Source organism: Microchirus variegatus, assembly GCF_963457635.1.
Source record: "Microchirus variegatus genome assembly, chromosome: 9".
NCBI classification, from domain to species: Eukaryota; Metazoa; Chordata; class Actinopteri; order Pleuronectiformes; family Soleidae; genus Microchirus; species Microchirus variegatus.
The window spans coordinates 2,789,060-2,807,504 of NC_139810.1; the positions used below are offsets into that span (position 1 = coordinate 2,789,060).

The 18,445-nt window shown below is 43.0% G+C and overlaps 1 protein-coding gene across 1 annotated transcript; it reads right to left on the minus strand.

Annotated features, from left to right (window-relative positions):
• Positions 1–2,219: 2,219 nt before the first annotated feature.
• Positions 2,220–18,238, minus strand: slc6a8 (solute carrier family 6 member 8). The gene is made up of 13 exons (XM_083895754.1): positions 17,020–18,238; positions 13,278–13,409; positions 9,957–10,224; positions 9,714–9,846; positions 8,637–8,771; positions 8,452–8,555; positions 8,239–8,363; positions 6,964–7,076; positions 6,111–6,248; positions 5,783–5,885; positions 5,577–5,677; positions 4,422–4,592; positions 2,220–4,347 (listed from the first exon to the last, which is right to left on the minus strand). Exons 1-13 carry the CDS (start codon positions 17,330–17,332, stop codon positions 4,231–4,233), a joined length of 1,953 nt encoding a protein of 650 aa, XP_083751880.1. The 5' UTR covers positions 17,333–18,238; the 3' UTR covers positions 2,220–4,230.
• Positions 18,239–18,445: the final 207 nt, after the last annotated feature.

Here is an 18,445-nt window from a genome sequence, read left to right on the forward strand (position 1 = left end):
AAACGTCATACTTTACTATGTCATCAACGTCAATGTCATACTACACTATTTCATCCTAAATCTGACCATTTTTTGAAAATAAATTTTTGGTCCAAAATTTGACAAATACGACATACTATACTATGTCGTCCAAAATCAGAAATATTGTTGAAATTTTTCTTTTTAGCCCAAAATGTGACAAAATGTCATACTATACTATTTCGTCGACCTCAATGTCATACTACACTATTTCGTCCAAAATCTGACCATTATTTTGAAAAGAAAATTTTGGTTCAAAAATTGACAAAAACGACATACTATACTATGTCGTCCAAAATCGGAAATTTTGTTGAAATTTTTATTTTTAGCCTAAAATGTGACAGAATGTCATACTATACTATGTCGTCGACCTCAATGTCATACTACACTATTTCGTCCAAAATCTGCCATTTTTTTGAAAATAAAGTTTTGGTCCAAAATTTGACAAAAACGACATACTATACTATGTCGTCCAAAATCGGAAATTTGTTGACATTTTACTTTTTAGCCCAAAATGTGACCAAAAAGTCATACTTTACTATGTCATCAACGTCAATGTCATACTACACTATTTCATCCAAAATCTGAAATTTTTTTGAAAATAAATTTTTGGTCCAAAATTTGACAAAAACGACATACTATACTATGTCGTCCAAAATCAGAAATATTGTTGAAATTTTTCTTTTTAGCCCACAATGTGACAAAACATCATACTTTACTATGTCGTCGACCTCAATGTCATACTACACTATTTCGTCCAAAATCTGACCATTTGTCGTTTGACAAAAACGACATACTATACTATGTCGTCCAAAATCGGAAATTTGTTGACATTTTACTTTTTAGCCCAAAATGTGACCAAAAAGTCATACTTTACTATGTCATCAACGTCAATGTCATACTACACTATTTCATCCAAAATCTGACATTTTTTTGAAAATAAATTTTTGGTCCAAAATTTGACAAAAACGACATACTATACTATGTCGTCCAAAATCAGAAATATTGTTGAAATTTTTCTTTTTAGCCCAAAATTTGACAAAACATCATACTTTACTATGTCGTCGACCTCAATGTCATACTACACTATTTCGTCCAAAATCTGACCATTTGTCGTTTGCCAAAAACAACATACTATACTATGTCGTCCAAAATCGGAAATTTTGTTGAAATTTTTCTTTTTAGCCTAAAATGTGACAGAATGTCATACTATACTATGTCGTCGACCTCAATGTCATACTACACTATTTCGTCCAAAATCTGACCATTTTTTGAAAATAAATTTTTGGTCCAAAATTTGACAAAAACGACATTATATACTATGTCGTCCAAAATCAGACATATTGTTGAAATTTTTCTTTTTAGCCCAAAATGTGACAAAACATCATACTTTACTATGTCATCAACGTCAATGTCATACTTCACTATTTCATCCTAAATCTGACCATTTTTTTGAAAAGAAAATTTTGGTTCAAAATTTGACAAAAACGACATACTATACTATGTCGTCCAAAATCGGAAATTTTGTTGAAATTTTTATTTTTAGCCTAAAATGTGACAGAATGTCATACTATACTATGTCGTCGACCTCAATGTCATACTACACTATTTCGTCCAAAGTCTGATAAGTTTTTTTTTAAAAAAGAGTTTTGGTCCAAAATGTGACCAAAACGTCATACTATACTATGTCGTCGACCTCAATGTCATACTACACTATTTTGTTCAAAATCTGACCATTTTTTGGGGAAATAACTATGCAGTCCAAAATCGGACAATTATAATAAAAAAAATGTTTTAGTCCAAAATGTGACAAAAACGTCACACTCTACTATGTCGACATAGTACAGTCTGTTTTTTTGGTCAGCTTCCTGCTGGTCTCACTGCAGAGACGTCGTTCAATTTTGGACCAAAAATAATTTTCCAAAAATGTTGGACGACATAGTATAGTATGTCGTTTTTGTCGAACTTTGGACCAAAAAATTTGTTTAAAAAAAATTAACAAATTTTGGAGGACATGTCAAATTGTCAAATTTTGGACCATAGAATGTGTAGAAAACCCACACATGGGGAGAACATGTAAACTCTATGTTCGCTGGGTTTGTCACCAGTGCCCTCGACGACACTCACACGGACGATAATGAGTGACTTCACTCGTTCCTCAGAAATAGAGACAAACAATGCAGTAACCATGGAGACGCATCAACTGTTAATCTGCTGCTTTTATTGCTGAAGAAACTACAATGATGACAGTGGATTAGAACATGTGACCCTCGCAGGGGTCAGAGGTCAATGAAACAAATAATGACATCATCAGAATGGGACTCGTTAGCGTCTCGTTAGCTGAGCGTCATTAACATCGTTAGTACAAATATTAGTTAGAATCAATAATTAATAACTTTTGTTTTCCGAGATGACAGTAAACAGGAAGTGACACTGTTACAACAAAGTGTGGGCGGGACATAAAGAGACAGCGCCTCCTGCTGGTCACTGGTCACTGCAGAGACAGGAAAACATTTTGTTGTTTGTGGTAAAATCAAATCACTCGAGAAATGAAGCTGAATTTTCAAAGTTAAAACATTTGTTTCAAAGATCAAACGATGACACATTATAACACTATACATATTCATTTAGATTTGTTTTATTTATACAAGTTTTCTATGTTACATTTAATATAAATTACATTTCATTTTTTTTATTTTGTTTTACTTTTTTCTTGTGAAGAAATTGAAACTTATTTTACAACTAAACTCAGTGTTCATTAAATGTATTAACAAATTAAACTTATATTTGGAATCTAAAAAAATGAAAAGTGAAAATCCAACTGCCTGCTGGGAAATGCAGTTTAAAGTTGTCGTATTATTTTTAAAGACATTTTAAATTGACAGAATAGACGAGCAGTGGGCGAAGGGAAAGTATCAATAAGGAACTCCTTAAAACACTTTAAAGTAAAAAAAAAATCCCTTTTCATTTTACGTCAATGAAGACAAACCCACCAAAACAGAAGCCCCGCCCCTCACTAAGGATTCACACATGAAACTCCTCCCACAGTCGCCTCCTGCTGGTGGCAGACAGCAGCGCATACATGTACATATAAATATAAATGATCACACACGATCAATAATTCTTGATAAATCGCTGATAATTTTACAAAATAAGATTTTTCAAAAGTGCAGCAACGATGTGCAAATGTCATCATACATCCTGCCGCGCCGCGTGGCTGGTTGCTAGGATACCATTGTAGACCACAGAAAGCTGATTGGTGAGAAAATAACCTGCGGGAAACTTGGCGTCTGCAACTTAAGACAACGACATAAGACGGAGTCCTCCAGCTCCCATCTGGCCACCAGGTGGCGTCACCACACTGAGGACATGCGAGTCATCATCACGTCATTTTTATTGATCACAATCTTCATTTTGGATTAAATGTGTCGGATTAAAGCGGTGAACCTTGAGTTGAGGGGAGGAGCCCAGGGAGGAGGGAGGAGCTGAGGGGGAGGGGGACGAGCTCAGTGAACGTCATGATTGACAGCTGTGAGTTTGAAATCAGCGTCTGTTTGGCACTTCAGTTGACCTGAGGGGGCGGAGCCTGAGGAGGGGCCAAAGGTCAGATCCAGTGAGATTTCAGCAGCATATTTTAAAGTTGAACATGATTTGATTTATCAATCGATCAAAGTTTCGTTCACCAATAATCAGATTGATTGATCGTTTCCGTTCAGGAGTCGTGGCTCCGCCTCCTCAGTGACACGTTTGTGATGTCACGCTGATTTGAATAAGATAGGTCAGAGGTCACGGCTGGTGATTGTTGACAGAAGCAGGAAGACGATTGATCAGATTATTGATCGACAACAATCGGAGTAAAGTGCATTCAGTGGTCACGTCATGTGACCGTGTGACTCCGCCTCTGCTGCTTCAGATTAACTGATAGGTTAATGGAAACAGCTGATTTTCCTTGTTTTCCCTTCAAATCATGTGTTTGAATTAGATCAGATAATGTCAGATTAGATCAAATCAGATTAGATTATATGACATCACATTAGATTATATGAGATCAGATTGATCATAAGACTGGTCACATGAAAAGAACAGATTGTGGGCGTCGGCCTAAACTGTGTGTGTGTGAGATCATTGATCATTGATAAGCTGCTTCATTGGTGACGACTGGTCACCGGCTCTGGAGGTCGAGGAGGTGGAGCTCTGTGATTGGTCGATGCCCTACATGGCGGTCTCAGAGATGACGACCTTGTCGTCGTCGACGCCCGGTGCCAGGGGCATGGCCATGTACTCCAGGTGATGAGCGCCCCACACTGGTGTGGTCAGGTAAGACCAGCGCTGCAACACACAGTCAACGTTCAGGCGTGTGATTGGTTAATGGTGTGTGTGATGTCAGAGTGGGCGGAGCTAACCTCACTGAAGGAGCCTTTGGCTCTGAAGAGTTTGTAGACAAATGTGAGAGGAATACAGAGCATGGACGACAGCGCCAGGAACCAGCCAATCACCTCGCCCCACCACGGATACACGTACACGTTGTTGTACGTCAGACGTTTATAGGTGATCAGGTGAAACAGGAAGATGCCCTGCAGAGGGGGCGGAGCCACCACACACACACACACAACACAGTGGGTGAAAGGTCAGGTCGTTTAAATGTTGGATGCAAACATTTACCATTCAAATAAATTGTCAAACTTTGGACGACATAGTATAGTATGACATTTTAGTACCATTTTTTCCGAAATTTGACCATTTTTTAAAACCAATTTTTGGTCCAAAATTTGACAAAATGTCAAACTATACGATGTCGTCCAAAATTTGACAATATTTTTGAAAAAAACATTTTGGTCCAAAATTTGACAAAAACGTCATACTATACGATGTTGTCCAAAATTTTGAAAACATTTTGAAAAAAACTTTTTGGTCCAAAATTTGACAGAAACATCATACTTTATACTATGTCGTCAAAAATGTGACAAATTTTGGACAACATCATATAGTATGACATTTTGTCAAATTTTGGACCAAAAATTGGTTTAAAAAAATTGTCAAATTTCGGTCGGTATAGTATGATGTTTTTGTCAAATTTTGGATGACATCGTGCAGTATGACGTTTTCGTCAGTTTGGACCAAACATTTGTTTCATAAAGATTTTCAAATTTTGGACGACATAGTATAGTATGACGTTTTTGTCGGATTTTGGACGAAAATTTTTTTTTAACTTGTAACCATAGCGATGAGTGAAGTGTGTTTATACGATGTCGTCCAAAATGTAACAATTTTTTTGAAAAAAAATTTGGTCCAAAATTTGACAAAAACGTCATACTATACTATGTCGTCCAAAATGTGACAAACTTTGGACCAAATTTTTTTTTCAAACAATTGTTACATTTTGGACAACATCATACAGTATGACGTTTTTGTCAGTTTGGACCAAAACATTTGTTTCTCAAAAATGTTCAAATTTTGGAAGACATAGTATAGTATGACGTTTTTGTCAAATTTTGGACCCAAAAATGTTTTGTTAACCATAGCGATGAAGTGTGAAGTGTGTGTGTATTTCCTCTCACCATACACACACATGGAGTCACAAACAACCAGCACCACTTGACCCAGAAGAACGGACGATGCCCGATCATACGAGCGATGTCGTCCATGAAGCGGTCAGCACCTGCACACGGTCAGTCCACAGGAAGTGACATCATCGGGTCAAACAGTGACATGCATGTGTGTGTGTGTGTGTGTTTGTGTGTGTGTGTGTGTGTGTGTCACATACCATAGACCCAGGCCACAACGACACACTCCCAGAAGGCCTGCCACAGCAGAGTCATTCCACTGGCCGAGTAATAATCGAACAACTGGAAGACGTACATTCCTCCCTACACACACACACACACACACACACACACACACACACACACACACACACACACACACACACACACACACACACACACACACACACACACACACACACACACACACACACACACACCACTTCTTGTATTTAATGAACAAAACAAGTCATTGATTCATTATGAAAATGAACGATGAATTTTAAGTGAATAAGTGAAACAAAATCATGTGTGTGTCGTTGTTGTCACCTGCGTCACCATGGAGATGTCGATGATGAAGCAGAGTGAGCAGCAGATCACCACGGCGATTTCTCTCTTATAACGATACTGATATTGTCCTGGAAACAGATCCAGAATCCCTGCGACGAATCCTTCAACTCCCACAAACTGACAGACAGAGACAGAGTCATTTAAATAAATGATGATGATGATGATGTCGTTAATGCTGGACGTTGACACAGATGAACCCTATTGCAGAGACTGGAGCAGACCCTTGGAATCACAGGTGCTGCCCTCTGCTGGTTTAAATCATACTTATCTGATAGATTCCAGTTTGTTCATGATAATGCCTCATTACAAACAAAAGTTAATTGTGGAGTTCCACAGGGCCCGTACTTTTTACTTTATATATGCTTCCTTTAGGGAACATGATTAGAAAACACTACATACATGTTCACAGTTATGCAGATGACACACAGTTCTATTTATCAATGAGGTTTGATGAAATAACTCCAGGAATGTCTCAGAGACATTAAGTCCTGGATGACCTGTAACTTTCCGACCACACCAGTCTCTCCACCAGTTTCGAGGCTACTATTATTATTATTATTATTATTATTATCATACATGTCATCACCATTATTATTATTATGCTATAATTAAAAGTCTATATCAGTAACATATTTATCAACAATGTCTGCTGCCTGGTGCTTGCTCACTGCATGATGTCGTCTATTTACAGTGCTGTGAGATGAGGTACGTTGTGATTTTGTTTTTTAATTGAATCTCTGAGCGTCAGTGAACGCCTCGCTGCATCACAATGACCCGCTGTGACGTCACGGTGACAATGCGGTGGAAGTGAAGGATTGTGGGAGTTGATCACCTGACTGCCGAGGCCGAGCAGCAGCAGCATGATGAAGAAGAGCGCCGCCCACAGCGGCGACACGGGCAGCAGCGTGACGGCCTTTGGATACGCGATGAAGGCCAGACCTGGACCTGAAGCACAACACACACATGACTGAACACCTCTGCACACACACACACAGTATTGATTATTGATTATTGATTGACTGTTGAATGACGACAGTTAAATCAGTCTGTTTTCTTCTTTGTTTCGTTTGAGGTTTGGAAAAACTCATCAATCATTTGATCAAAACATCCAGAAAAGAATTGATCAAGTTAGTTTCAGTGCTGACCGTTCCATATCTGGAGTTTTTAAGTCCCGCCCAATTTTGAAAGCGTCGCCATTTCAGTGTGATGATGCTGCTGTGATGTTAAAATCACTGATTTTCTCTATGGACTTTGGTGTGGGATGAGATGTCCCCACAAGGAAAAATGTCCCCACAAAAAAGGTGTTTTCCCAGGGGGTGGTCCACACAAGTATAGAAAGACAAGATCACACACACATACAGCCTCCAGTCAACTGTATGTGTGTGTGTGTGTGTGTATTAATGTCAAAGAAGCACATGATGCAGTTATATTTAGTGTTTCCTCAGAAGGATATGATTCTGTGTGTGTCTGTACTCTTGTCTTTCTATGCTTGTGTGGACCACCCTCTGTCAAAACACCCTTTTCTGTGGGGACATTTTTCCTTGTGTGTGTGTGTGTGTGTGTGTGTTCTTGTACTTGTGGCATACTGAGGACCAGTGAGGGGTTTTTAACCAACAAAGTGAGGTCATTTTCACGAAGTGAGGACATTTTGGCCGGTCCTCACTTTGTTTTTGTTGAAATCACTTCCTTAGGTTGTAAACATGCTATACTCTGTTTTTAACAGAGCTCCTCAATTTGGTAAAAAAAAAAACACACACACACTTTTTGCTCTGGGGCTCCACCTGCAGACATTTTATAGTACTGCACCCAGTAGTTCTTTATAGATGTCATTCATGAAGTAGATATTTGAAATTGTGTTGATTTATAAAGTGGAAATGCTGGTCCTCACTTTGTCAGCAACCCAGTCCTCAGTATGCAGCAAGTACAAGAATGTGTGTCTGCATGTGTGTGTATGTGCTCCGGTCTTTCTATGCTTGTGTGGACCACCCCCTGGGAAAAAAACTTTTTTGTGGGGACATTTTTCTTTGTGGGGACATGTAAGTGTGTGCGCATGGGTGTGTGTTTGTGCGTGTGTGTGTGACCAGTGTGTGTGTGTGTGTGTGTGTACCTGACACAGCCACCTGTGAGATGTCCACTCCCTGCTCTGCAGCCATGAAGCCCAGAATAGAAAAGACGACAAAACCAGCAAAGAAACTGGTTCCACTGTTGATGAAGGCGAGGATGAAGGCGTCTCTGCACAAACAAGACACACACGTCAGTGTGCGTTCGTGTGTGTGTGTGTGTGCATGTGTCTATGCGCATGTGTGTGTGTGTGTTGTACTTGTGGCAGTCGTTGTTAAAGCGGTTGTAGCTTCCCAGCGCCGTCAGAGCACCAAGGCCGATGGCGTACGAAAAGAAAACCTGAGTCCCGGCGTCTACCCACACCTGCACAGAGGTCAGAGGTCATTATCCACTAATGTAGTTTGTGTTTGATATACTGTACAGAACACACACACACACACTGACCTGAGCCTGGGACAGTTTGGACCAATCAGGACTGATGTAGTACATGATTCCATCATAAGCTCCAGGAAGAGTCACACCTCTGATCAGCAGGATGATGAGGACCAGGTACGGGAAGGTGGCTGTGATGTAGACCACCTGACACACACACACACACACACAGACACACACACACACACACACACACACACGGAGAGTTAAGCCAAAGAGTTGCCAACAGAGGGTCACCATGTCGTTGGTGGGTGAGACATTTTCACACGGTTCACTGCAGAACATTTATTTAGCATTAGCATGCTACTACTTTGCGGCTAACTTGGCAAACCTGTTTCCAAAGTTAAGCTAGCGAGGCTACGATTAGCATTAGCATAGGGCTAACATACTGTGAAGCCCTACGCACACTGTGCAACACAAATGTTTTCATTTACCATTAGCATTAGCGTAGCTAGATGTATTATGTTAGCCTTTACGTTCCTCATCAGTATTACCATAACTAAAAAATCTTCTTCAGCTCCCACTATAGGAATGCATACTTCCTACAGGCACTGCACTAATACAATCATAATAATAAGAGACATAAAAAATAATAACCTTACATTCAAACTTTAATTAACTCTGCATGAGTGTGTTTGTCACTATAATGATGCTATAGTTATATATTCAATCTTATAGATTCCCACGCTCTACTGTTTGCCTTCATAAGAACCTGCAGCTCATTGTTATTGAACTGATTCAGTTTCAGTTTATTTTTGTGTCAAGAGTCATGTTTTCTTTCACTGAACACACACACACACACACACACACACGCACGCACGCACGCACGCACGCACGCACGCACGCACGCACGCACACACACACACACACACACGCACGCACACACACACACACACACACACACACACACACACACACACAGAGGTGAAAAGCACAGAGGAATGTGCTGTTTTAGCACCATGGAGAGCTCCAGGTCCCAGGTGGAATCGAGTTACAGGGAAATCACAGAGGAGGGCATTATCTATGAAAACACACACACACACACATGCACACACGCACACGCACACGCACACACACACACATACATACCTTCCCAGTGGATTTGACTCCCTTCCACACACAGAAATAAACAATCACCCACACGGCCATTAAACACAGCAGGATCTCCCAGTTCAGACGTCCAGGTTCATCCAGACCAGACGAGATGTCCAGCACCTTGTTCCTGGACAGAGGACAGAGGACAGAGGACAGGAGATGGACAGAGGTGAGGGACAGAGACAGAATGAGCAGCAGTCTGTGTTGTAATGAAGTCTTGACAGAAGCAGAACTTACTCCCAGAACTCGACGATGGGTGAGCTTGCGTTTGCCAGCTGGGCACAGGTCATGTTGCCGGTGATGGTGATGTTGGTGAGGCTGATGTTCTTACATTCCTGGAGCTGGAAGGTCTCCACACAGCTGGGTGTGTTCCATTCGTTACCACAGGTGGACCAGGGCAGGGTGGAGCTAAAGGACTTGATCAGGTAGTAGAGGGCCCAGGCCAACACCATGATGTAGTAGGTGTTACAGAAAAACACGATGACCATGGAGGCGTAACCCAGACCTGAGGGGCGGGGACAGCATGTCACATGACTCTCTTCATTCTGCACATACATTTACAGTTTATCATATGTTTCTTTAGGATTACAACACTTTGTCACCATTGTGTAAATGTGTTATGTGTTAGTTTTTTGGGAGTTGTCCTTTACCTTGTTAACCGCGTGTATCTTCTGCCTTCAGCCTCATCAGAAGTTGACATTTCTGAGGAAGTCAGGAGATACACGCCGACACTGGTTAACAAGGTACAACTTGATTAAAGCTTGTTCTCACTGCTGTGACAAACACCCTCGTGACACGTCGATGTCAAACAGTTCCACTTCCTGTTTGTAAACGGGGTCAAAAGTGTAAATGTGTGAGACCCTGAACGCCCCACAGTGACCTCATCCACACGGAGTCCAGATGTAAATGCTCTCTACTTATTTATATCACTTTTCTAGTCTTGATGGAACTCAACACTGCTTTACATTTAAGTCTAGCCGTTCACACACATTCATACCGACCCACACACAGTCACCAGGAAGTGGCTTGCCCAAGAGCACAGTGGCACGTAGACCGGCAGAGTCATGTTTTTACAGTCACGTACAACACGATTACTCATAAAGCCTGTTTACAGGTCACGTTCACTCAGATGTTACCATGGAAACGCAACCTCAACTGGAATATACAGTCAGTCAGTTTACTTGTACATACTGTACACTTTATATACTCTATACTTATATATATACCGTATATAGCGAAAGTTATTGTTGTTTGTCTTGTTTTCATTTGTTTAATAGTCAATATTTAATAGTCTCTATTTTCTTAGCTTATTTCTACTTTTCTACCTTGTTGTAAAGTATTATCTTATCTTCTCTTATCTTATTGTCTGCTTTCAGCAGTTGTCCTCTTGTAAGAAGATGGAGACGACGTTTCAACATGTGAGAGAAAAAAAAAACAATGATAATTTAAATTTTATATCAATGGAGACAGTTGTAAGTGTCGCTGCTGGAGCAGATAATGATATAATGATAACATTAACAGTAAATGACTGCTGTTATTGAGCTGTTACTTTATCTAACCAACAAGGACACAGACTTAAACAGCAGCTAATATTACACTAGTGCTTCAAAGGTGCTATTTCACTTCTATACTTTATATTTTGTTTAAAGTTTATAATGTGGGTTATTTACAGTGTAATATATCTGGTGAACAAAAACAGAATGTCATGACATTTGCTCAGATTCTTGATGCATTTGTTTATGGAATGATTTGTTTTGCTCAAACCCAGTAGTCCAGTGTCCCTTGGCCACACTGTGCGAAATACAGGGGGGTGTGGGGGGGCTAGACCCCCCTGATTAACACCCAAGACCCCCCTGAAAGCCTCAAAGGCAAAATTTGAGGGGGGTCTAAACTAGGGCTGGACGATTAATTGAATTGTCCCCCCCCCCCCCCCCGATTATTAATGGGTATTTCGCACACTCCCATTGACTACAATCTCAGATTGAGTATATAACTCACCAGAGTCATGGAGCATGGCAGAGCAGTGGTCAATATGCGTGACCAGTACACAGACACTCCTTATGGTCTGGTCAATAAAAGGGCACACCAAAATGTGGACTTTTGTCACTTGTCAATATGCCACAGATGTCACAAATCATGAGGGAGCGTGCCATTAGCATTCTGAGTGCTGGGTTGAGCGTTACAGCTGTGGCAACACAACTGAATGTGCATCATTCCACGATGGACAACCTGGTGATGTCCATGCGTCGCCGGTGTAGCGATCGGCGCGAGGCTAACGGTGGACACGCACGTAATGCTCGCAAATTAAAGCCACTTTATTGATAAAGTTGTACTGTTATTTTTGGATAGTTACTCTGTTTTGTCACATAACAATAACTACAAGTTTTTCTTTGTGCGTTTATATTTTTGTTGAGTGTATATTTTGCATTATTTCATTCTGTAGGCAGAGAGGGGGAATGACGTGCAGGAAAGGGCTGCCCCCGATGAGGGACGCGAACCGGGGGCCACCTGCAGTGAGGACTGTAGCCTCAACATGACGGCAGCTCTACAGAGTGAATAAAAAACCTTTTGACGTCATACATTTTCCGCTGGTGTCAGATTATTCATAACATAATAATGATGAACACTGGTCATAGGGGCCCCCTGGGAATGTTTGCTTAAGGCCCCAACAGACTGTAGAATCGCCTCTGATTATGCAGTAGCTAAATACGTTTGTAGGTAGATGCGTTGGTTGATGGTTGGTCTGCAGGGTCATAGTTTGGTAGATCGATATCACTGAGTCACTGTTTCACTGCATCAGCGTATCACTGCTCAGTTTTTGTGAAATGTTAAAGCGGACCTAGACCGGAAGTTCCAATTAACGCTGTTTTTTTAGTGTGTATCTGCGTCATTACCATGTTTATGAAGCCCTGAAGTTTCAGCCATTGCTGAGAACGCTGTGTTTTATTGTAATCTCGGGCTCAACGAGATCTCTGAAAATCCCGTTATAGTTACGTAAACAACGGTTCTCCTGAACAGCAGATCCTCCTGCTCCGGGCACTAGTCCGGGCACATCCGGTTGCGTACATTGAACCGCAGAAGAAGAATAACGTCCGTTGTGGAGGTGTTTCACGAGCGACAGTGTCTTCTGACTCTGGGTCTGACTCCGGGTCAAAGGTCGTCAAAGGGACTGCGGCGGGGAGTCGTGAAGAAGCTATTTTTAAACTCTGTTAAAACAATGTTTTGATTATGAGGAGCAGTGCATCCACAGCTCCAGAGGGGGGAGCTGTGCTTCTGAGAGCGGATGTGCTGAATAGTACTGGCCAATCACAAGACTCTGTCTTCTGGGGGTGAAAGTTCACTCTGAAACATCGCAGCTGAGGAACGGCGTCAGAAAAGAGGATTTCTATCGGCTCGTTTACAGCAACTAGGAGGTTTTTGACCATAAAAAAATAGTTAATGTATGTAAGTAGACCTCCATAACTAACATGTATGTGCAACAGGACCACTCTATGTGAGCTTTAAAATGTCTGTGTGTGACAAACATTCACTCAGTGATGAATTTGTGGTGTAGTTCACCTTTAAAGAGCGGCGCGATGTTCCACGCCTTGATGCCGCCGGCCTTCATGAACTGACCAAGAGAGATTTCCAGGAAGAAGATCGGGATTCCTCCAACGAAGACGATGAGCAGGTACGGGATCAGGAAGACACCTGCACACACACACACACACACACACACACACACACACACACACACACACACACACACACACACACACATGTTGATGTCTGCAGCATCATTACAACATGCAGATGAAACTAACAAGGAAGGAGGTGAAAACACAGGAGCTGCAGGTCCACTGCTGCCTCGTGTGGTCACTTTGTGTCACTGAGGTCAATCTGAACAAAGGATTTTTAAATGCAAAATTTACCCTATAATATAATAATTACCATCTGAACTTAGTGATGGAGGCAGCAGTGGATCAACAACTCCTGTGTCTCTGTGATGTTAAAATCACTGATTTTCTCTGTGGACTTTGGTGGTGGAGAGTGAGTGGTTTACAAACTTCAGTTTCCTGTTGGAAAAGTCTGTCTAACAGTGAAGATAAAGACGTGAACGTGTGACGTAGATATCGTCGACTTAAACTGACGTTGATTTTAATACACAAGTCTTTTGTGTCTCTGCTGTTTTCACTGAGTGAGTCTCTGTGCTGGTTCTCAGCAGCAGGGGGCGCTCACAGCACAATGTGTGTCAGAACCTCACACATCCGTGATTAAAAAAGACACAGAAGTGGCCCTTTAATGGACGTCGTCTCTGCTTGAAAAAGAGTGTGTGCACCAGCTGTTGTGTAACAGTTGGCACAGAGAAGATCAGCTGTTCTCTGTCCATTCATGTGTGTGTGTGTGGGGGGGGGGGGTGTGTGTGTGTGTGTGTGATGGAGATGCACACACAACCTGCTGTGATTGTTAGCGAGCTAAGCCGCTGCAGCGCCACAGTTAGCGAGCTAAACAGGCTAATCCATGGTAAATCAGTGGGCTAAGTCGTGACAGGCTGCTAACAAAGCTAATGACAGAGCGGCAGCGCCACCATCAGGTCAGACTTTTGGTTTGTTTAATATTTCAGTTTTAACACAATTGAACAAAGTGAAGGAGGAAAAAAAACAGTCAACTGAAAATTCTTCAAGGATTCCTGGAATTTTACTCCTCCAGGATCCTGGGATTCCAGGATTCCTTTAAGACGGAATGGAGGAGGAGGAGGAGGAAGAGGAAGAGGAGGAGGAGGAAGAGGCTGTGAACAGGATTAGCAGATTACTCTCCTGTTAATCTGTTACAGATTGACGATGATGTCACAGTTGGCAGCCAATCAGCTCTCACACACACACACACACACACACACACACACACACACACACACACACACACACACACACACACACACACACACACACACACACACACACACACACACACACAGCCTTGACCTTTGGCCCCTGACATTGTTGAAGGGTGGTTACCATGGAGACTAACATGCAATGTGTGTGTGTGTGTGTGTGTGTCTGTGTCTGTGTGTGTGTGTGTGTGTGTGTGTGTGCGTGCGTGTGTCACATGTTTGGTGATGTGTTCAGGGTCCAAGGAGCTCAGACGTGTCCCTGAACACATCAGTGATGTCGAATTACTGCCATCTACTGGAATCTGAAAACTCCTGCACTCCCCAGTCTGTCTGAGATGATGATGATGATGATGATGATGATGATGAAGATGAAGATGACGACGTCAGAGAGTTTGATTGGCTGAGACGACTCAGAGGTCACTTTTACAGAAGGTCAGTGAAGGTGAGGCCATGATGTGCTCCGGTGGGCGTGGCTTGTGGAGCTGTTTAAAGAGGACGTCTTAAGAAGGAAACAGGATGTGATGTCATCGATGAGAGACTCAGGCCCCGCCCCAATACCTCCCCTAACCCTACATCTCTGTCCTAACCCTAAATTTTGCACATTCACGTGTAGGGTGGAGCGAGGGGGAGTACGATTTTGAATGTAGTGAGCTCTGATGCAGGCTTGAAAAGAAGTGGAAGATGAAATTACCCATGATGCTTTGCGAATTCAGCGAGCCGGCTGATATTTTTCAACAAAGATGGCGGCCACATCTACCGAGGAACATTTTCGTAGTAATATATTTTCGCAAATTAGCACGTTACAATGTCGAAATGTGTTGGAATATGTTGGTTTGATATACATCCACAGGACCGCTGAGCTTTGACTACTAATGTCAGAAAATAACTGACCGTTTATGAAAGCAGCTAGCTAACTAGCTAGCTAGCGGCTATTTGCCGAGTGCTTCGAGAGAGTATGCGGACAAACGCTAGCTAGCTCTGCTACATCTGGGTAGTTTTGTCAGTGTTTTGGATGTGTGTCGGCGTTCACTTGAACACTTGAACACGAATACCATTTTTCCTGAATGAAAATAGTAGGACGCTCCACCGGTAGAATTTGTCAACATGTGACGTAGGTTAGCAACATTCGTTGAGTTCACTACGCTAATTTGCATGTAGCGGCGTCCCAATACCACTTCTCTCAACGAGGGGAATTTACGGTCGAGGAGAGCTGTGCGTTTAGGGGGGACGGTATTGAGACGGAGACTAGGCCTCCACAGTCATGATTACAATGACGCCATGGTGACGTCAACAGGAAGTTCACAGACGTGTAACCAGGCTCCTATTGGCTGACAGCAGCTGTCAATCATACGTGACCTACTTTATTTTCCTCTTAATGTTAAGATCATGTGACATCATGTTCTATTGAAGACGAGCTGAAAGTCTTCAGAGTCGCCCCCTGGTGGACATTCTGAGACAGAGGACTAGCTTCACTTCATCCAGAGAAAGTTATGCTGAGCCCCGCCCCCTCGTAGCCCCGCCCCTCCAGCAGCAGAATGGTCCTTTAAAGAGCATCTGTGTTTGATGAGTCAGGTGACCTTTAAAAAAAAGAAGAGAGAATCTCCTCTATTCTCCTGTGATTTAACACCAGTCTCCTCCTCCTCTTCCTCCTCCTCCTCCTCTTCCTCCTCTTCCTCCTCGTGTGAATGTTCAGACCCCCCCCCCCCCCCCTGTGAATAAGACCTTTTCAGGTGAGGACAAACATCTTCTCTTTTCTTTCCCTCTGAGCTGCTTGTCTCTGCTCATACATTTTATTTTGAAGGAACAAAGACGTGATGTCACATCCTGCTGATTTACAGTCACACACACACACACACACACACACACACACACACACACAAACACAAACAAATTCAGGTCACTGAGACATGAGCGCCCCCTGCTGCAGAGACTCAGAGACACGAGGACAAACTGAACTCAGTCACTGTAACAGAAGACACCGCTGTAATAAAAGTCCTCGACATCTGCGTCACATGTTCACGTCTTTATCTTTATCAACCACTCACTCTCCTGCACCAAAGACCAGGGAGAAAATCAGTGATTTTAGCTCATGCAGGAGCTGCTGGTGTACACACATACAAATATATATATACACACACACACACACACACAACCTGAACCTGTCGCTGTCACTCTGATCAATAACTCATTACACACTGTAAAACACAGAAGACACGCCCTCTCCCACAGGCCACGCCCCCTCTGCTCTATCTGTGGCTCATGGGAAACAAGTTAATCTTTAAAGATACAGAACTCACAACTGTCAACCAATCAGAGACTAGCTCAATGAGGGGGCAGGGCTTCGGCTGTGTGTTTGTGTGTTTGTGTGTGTGTGTGTGTGTGTGTGTGTGTGTGTTTGTGTGTTTGTGTGTGTGTGTGTGTGTGTGTTACCTCCTCCATTCTTGTAGCACAGGTACGGGAACCTCCAAACGTTTCCGAGTCCAACAGCAAAGCCAACACAGGACATGATGAAGTCCATCTGCCTGGTCCACGTCTCTCGCTCCTGGTATCCTGGCCCCGCCCCCGCGGCCACGCCTCCTTTCTTGTCTGGACCATCGCTGAAGTTGGTGACCACGACCGATGGAACGGAACCGTTAGCTGCTGCCGAGGACGCGTACTCAACGCCGTTGGACAGAGGAAACGGGTTCTTCTTGGTCTCCTCCAGGAGATCCAGAGAACCAGAGGAGGTGGGAAGATCCTCCATCAGGACCAGGAACCAGAACCAGTCAAAGCACCAGTCCACAAACTGGTCCAACAAACCAGGCTCGAACTAGAATCAGTCCGCAAACCAGGCTAGAACCAGATTCAGTCCACAAACCAGGCTAGAACTAGATTCAGTCCACAAACCAGGCTAGAACCAGAATCAGTCCACAAACCAGGCTAGAACCAGATTCGGGTCCACAAACCAGGATAGAACCAGAACCAGTCAACAAACCAGGCTAGAACCAGAATCAGTCCCCAGACCAGGCTAGAAGCAGAATCAGTTCAAAACACCAGTCCAGAACTAAAACTAGCCCAAAATCAGGTTTTAGTCCAAAAACTAGGCTTGATCTAAACACCAGTCCCCAGACCAGGTCCCGTCTTAGTCCCTTCACCAGGTTATTAGTCCATAAGCAGAACTAGTCAGAGCGGGTCAGTCTACACCTGGACTCTGTGGCTCAGTAAAGACCACAGTGTGAACGCTCTCAGTCTTTACTCTTAAGATTATTAATAATGTGATTATTGATCCCGGGTGATCAGACAGGTGATCAGTCACGTGACCACCCCCTCAGTAGAAAAGCTCTTTATTTGTTTGTTTGTTTGTTTGTTAAAATAAAGGAGAATAAAACTGAAGCCGTTTCTCACCGACCTTCAAAAACAGTCCACGAAGCACTTGAATGTGAGTCTGAAGAATCGCATGAGACCCGAGACTCACGGAGGAGGAGACAGAGAGGAGGACACTGTCCCGCACAGAGACAGTGCACGCGCTGCTGCTGCTGCTGCTGCAGGGGAAATCACGTCTGTCCTCGAGAAGACCGGGATCGCGTCTGTCCTCGTGCACACCGGGATAGCGTCTGTCCCGTTCAGAGCCGCTGCAGGTATTTAAAGCGCGTCCGTGCGACTGAGCGTCACCGAGAGCCGCGGCTTTAAAAGGAGAAGCGGCTGCTGAGTGTGACGTCACAGGCACCGCCCACCCATCACCCTTTCACCTCTCTCTCTCTTCCTCTCTCTCTCTTTCACACACACACACACACACACACAATCTCTCTATCTCTCACACACACACACACACAGTCTCTCTCTCACACACACAGACACACTCTCTCTCTCTCTCTCT

Coding starts and splice junctions, on each gene's coding strand:
- slc6a8 (XM_083895754.1), bottom strand. CDS start 17,332: ATGGAGGATCTTCCCACCTCCTCTGGTTCTCTGGATCTCCTGGAGGAG. Junction 8,772..9,713: donor GAGTCAAATCCACTGGGAAG/GTATGTATGTGT, acceptor TGTGTGTGTCAG/GTGGTCTACATCACAGCCAC. Junction 8,364..8,451: donor TTTAACAACGACTGCCACAA/GTACAACACACA, acceptor TTGTTTGTGCAG/AGACGCCTTCATCCTCGCCT.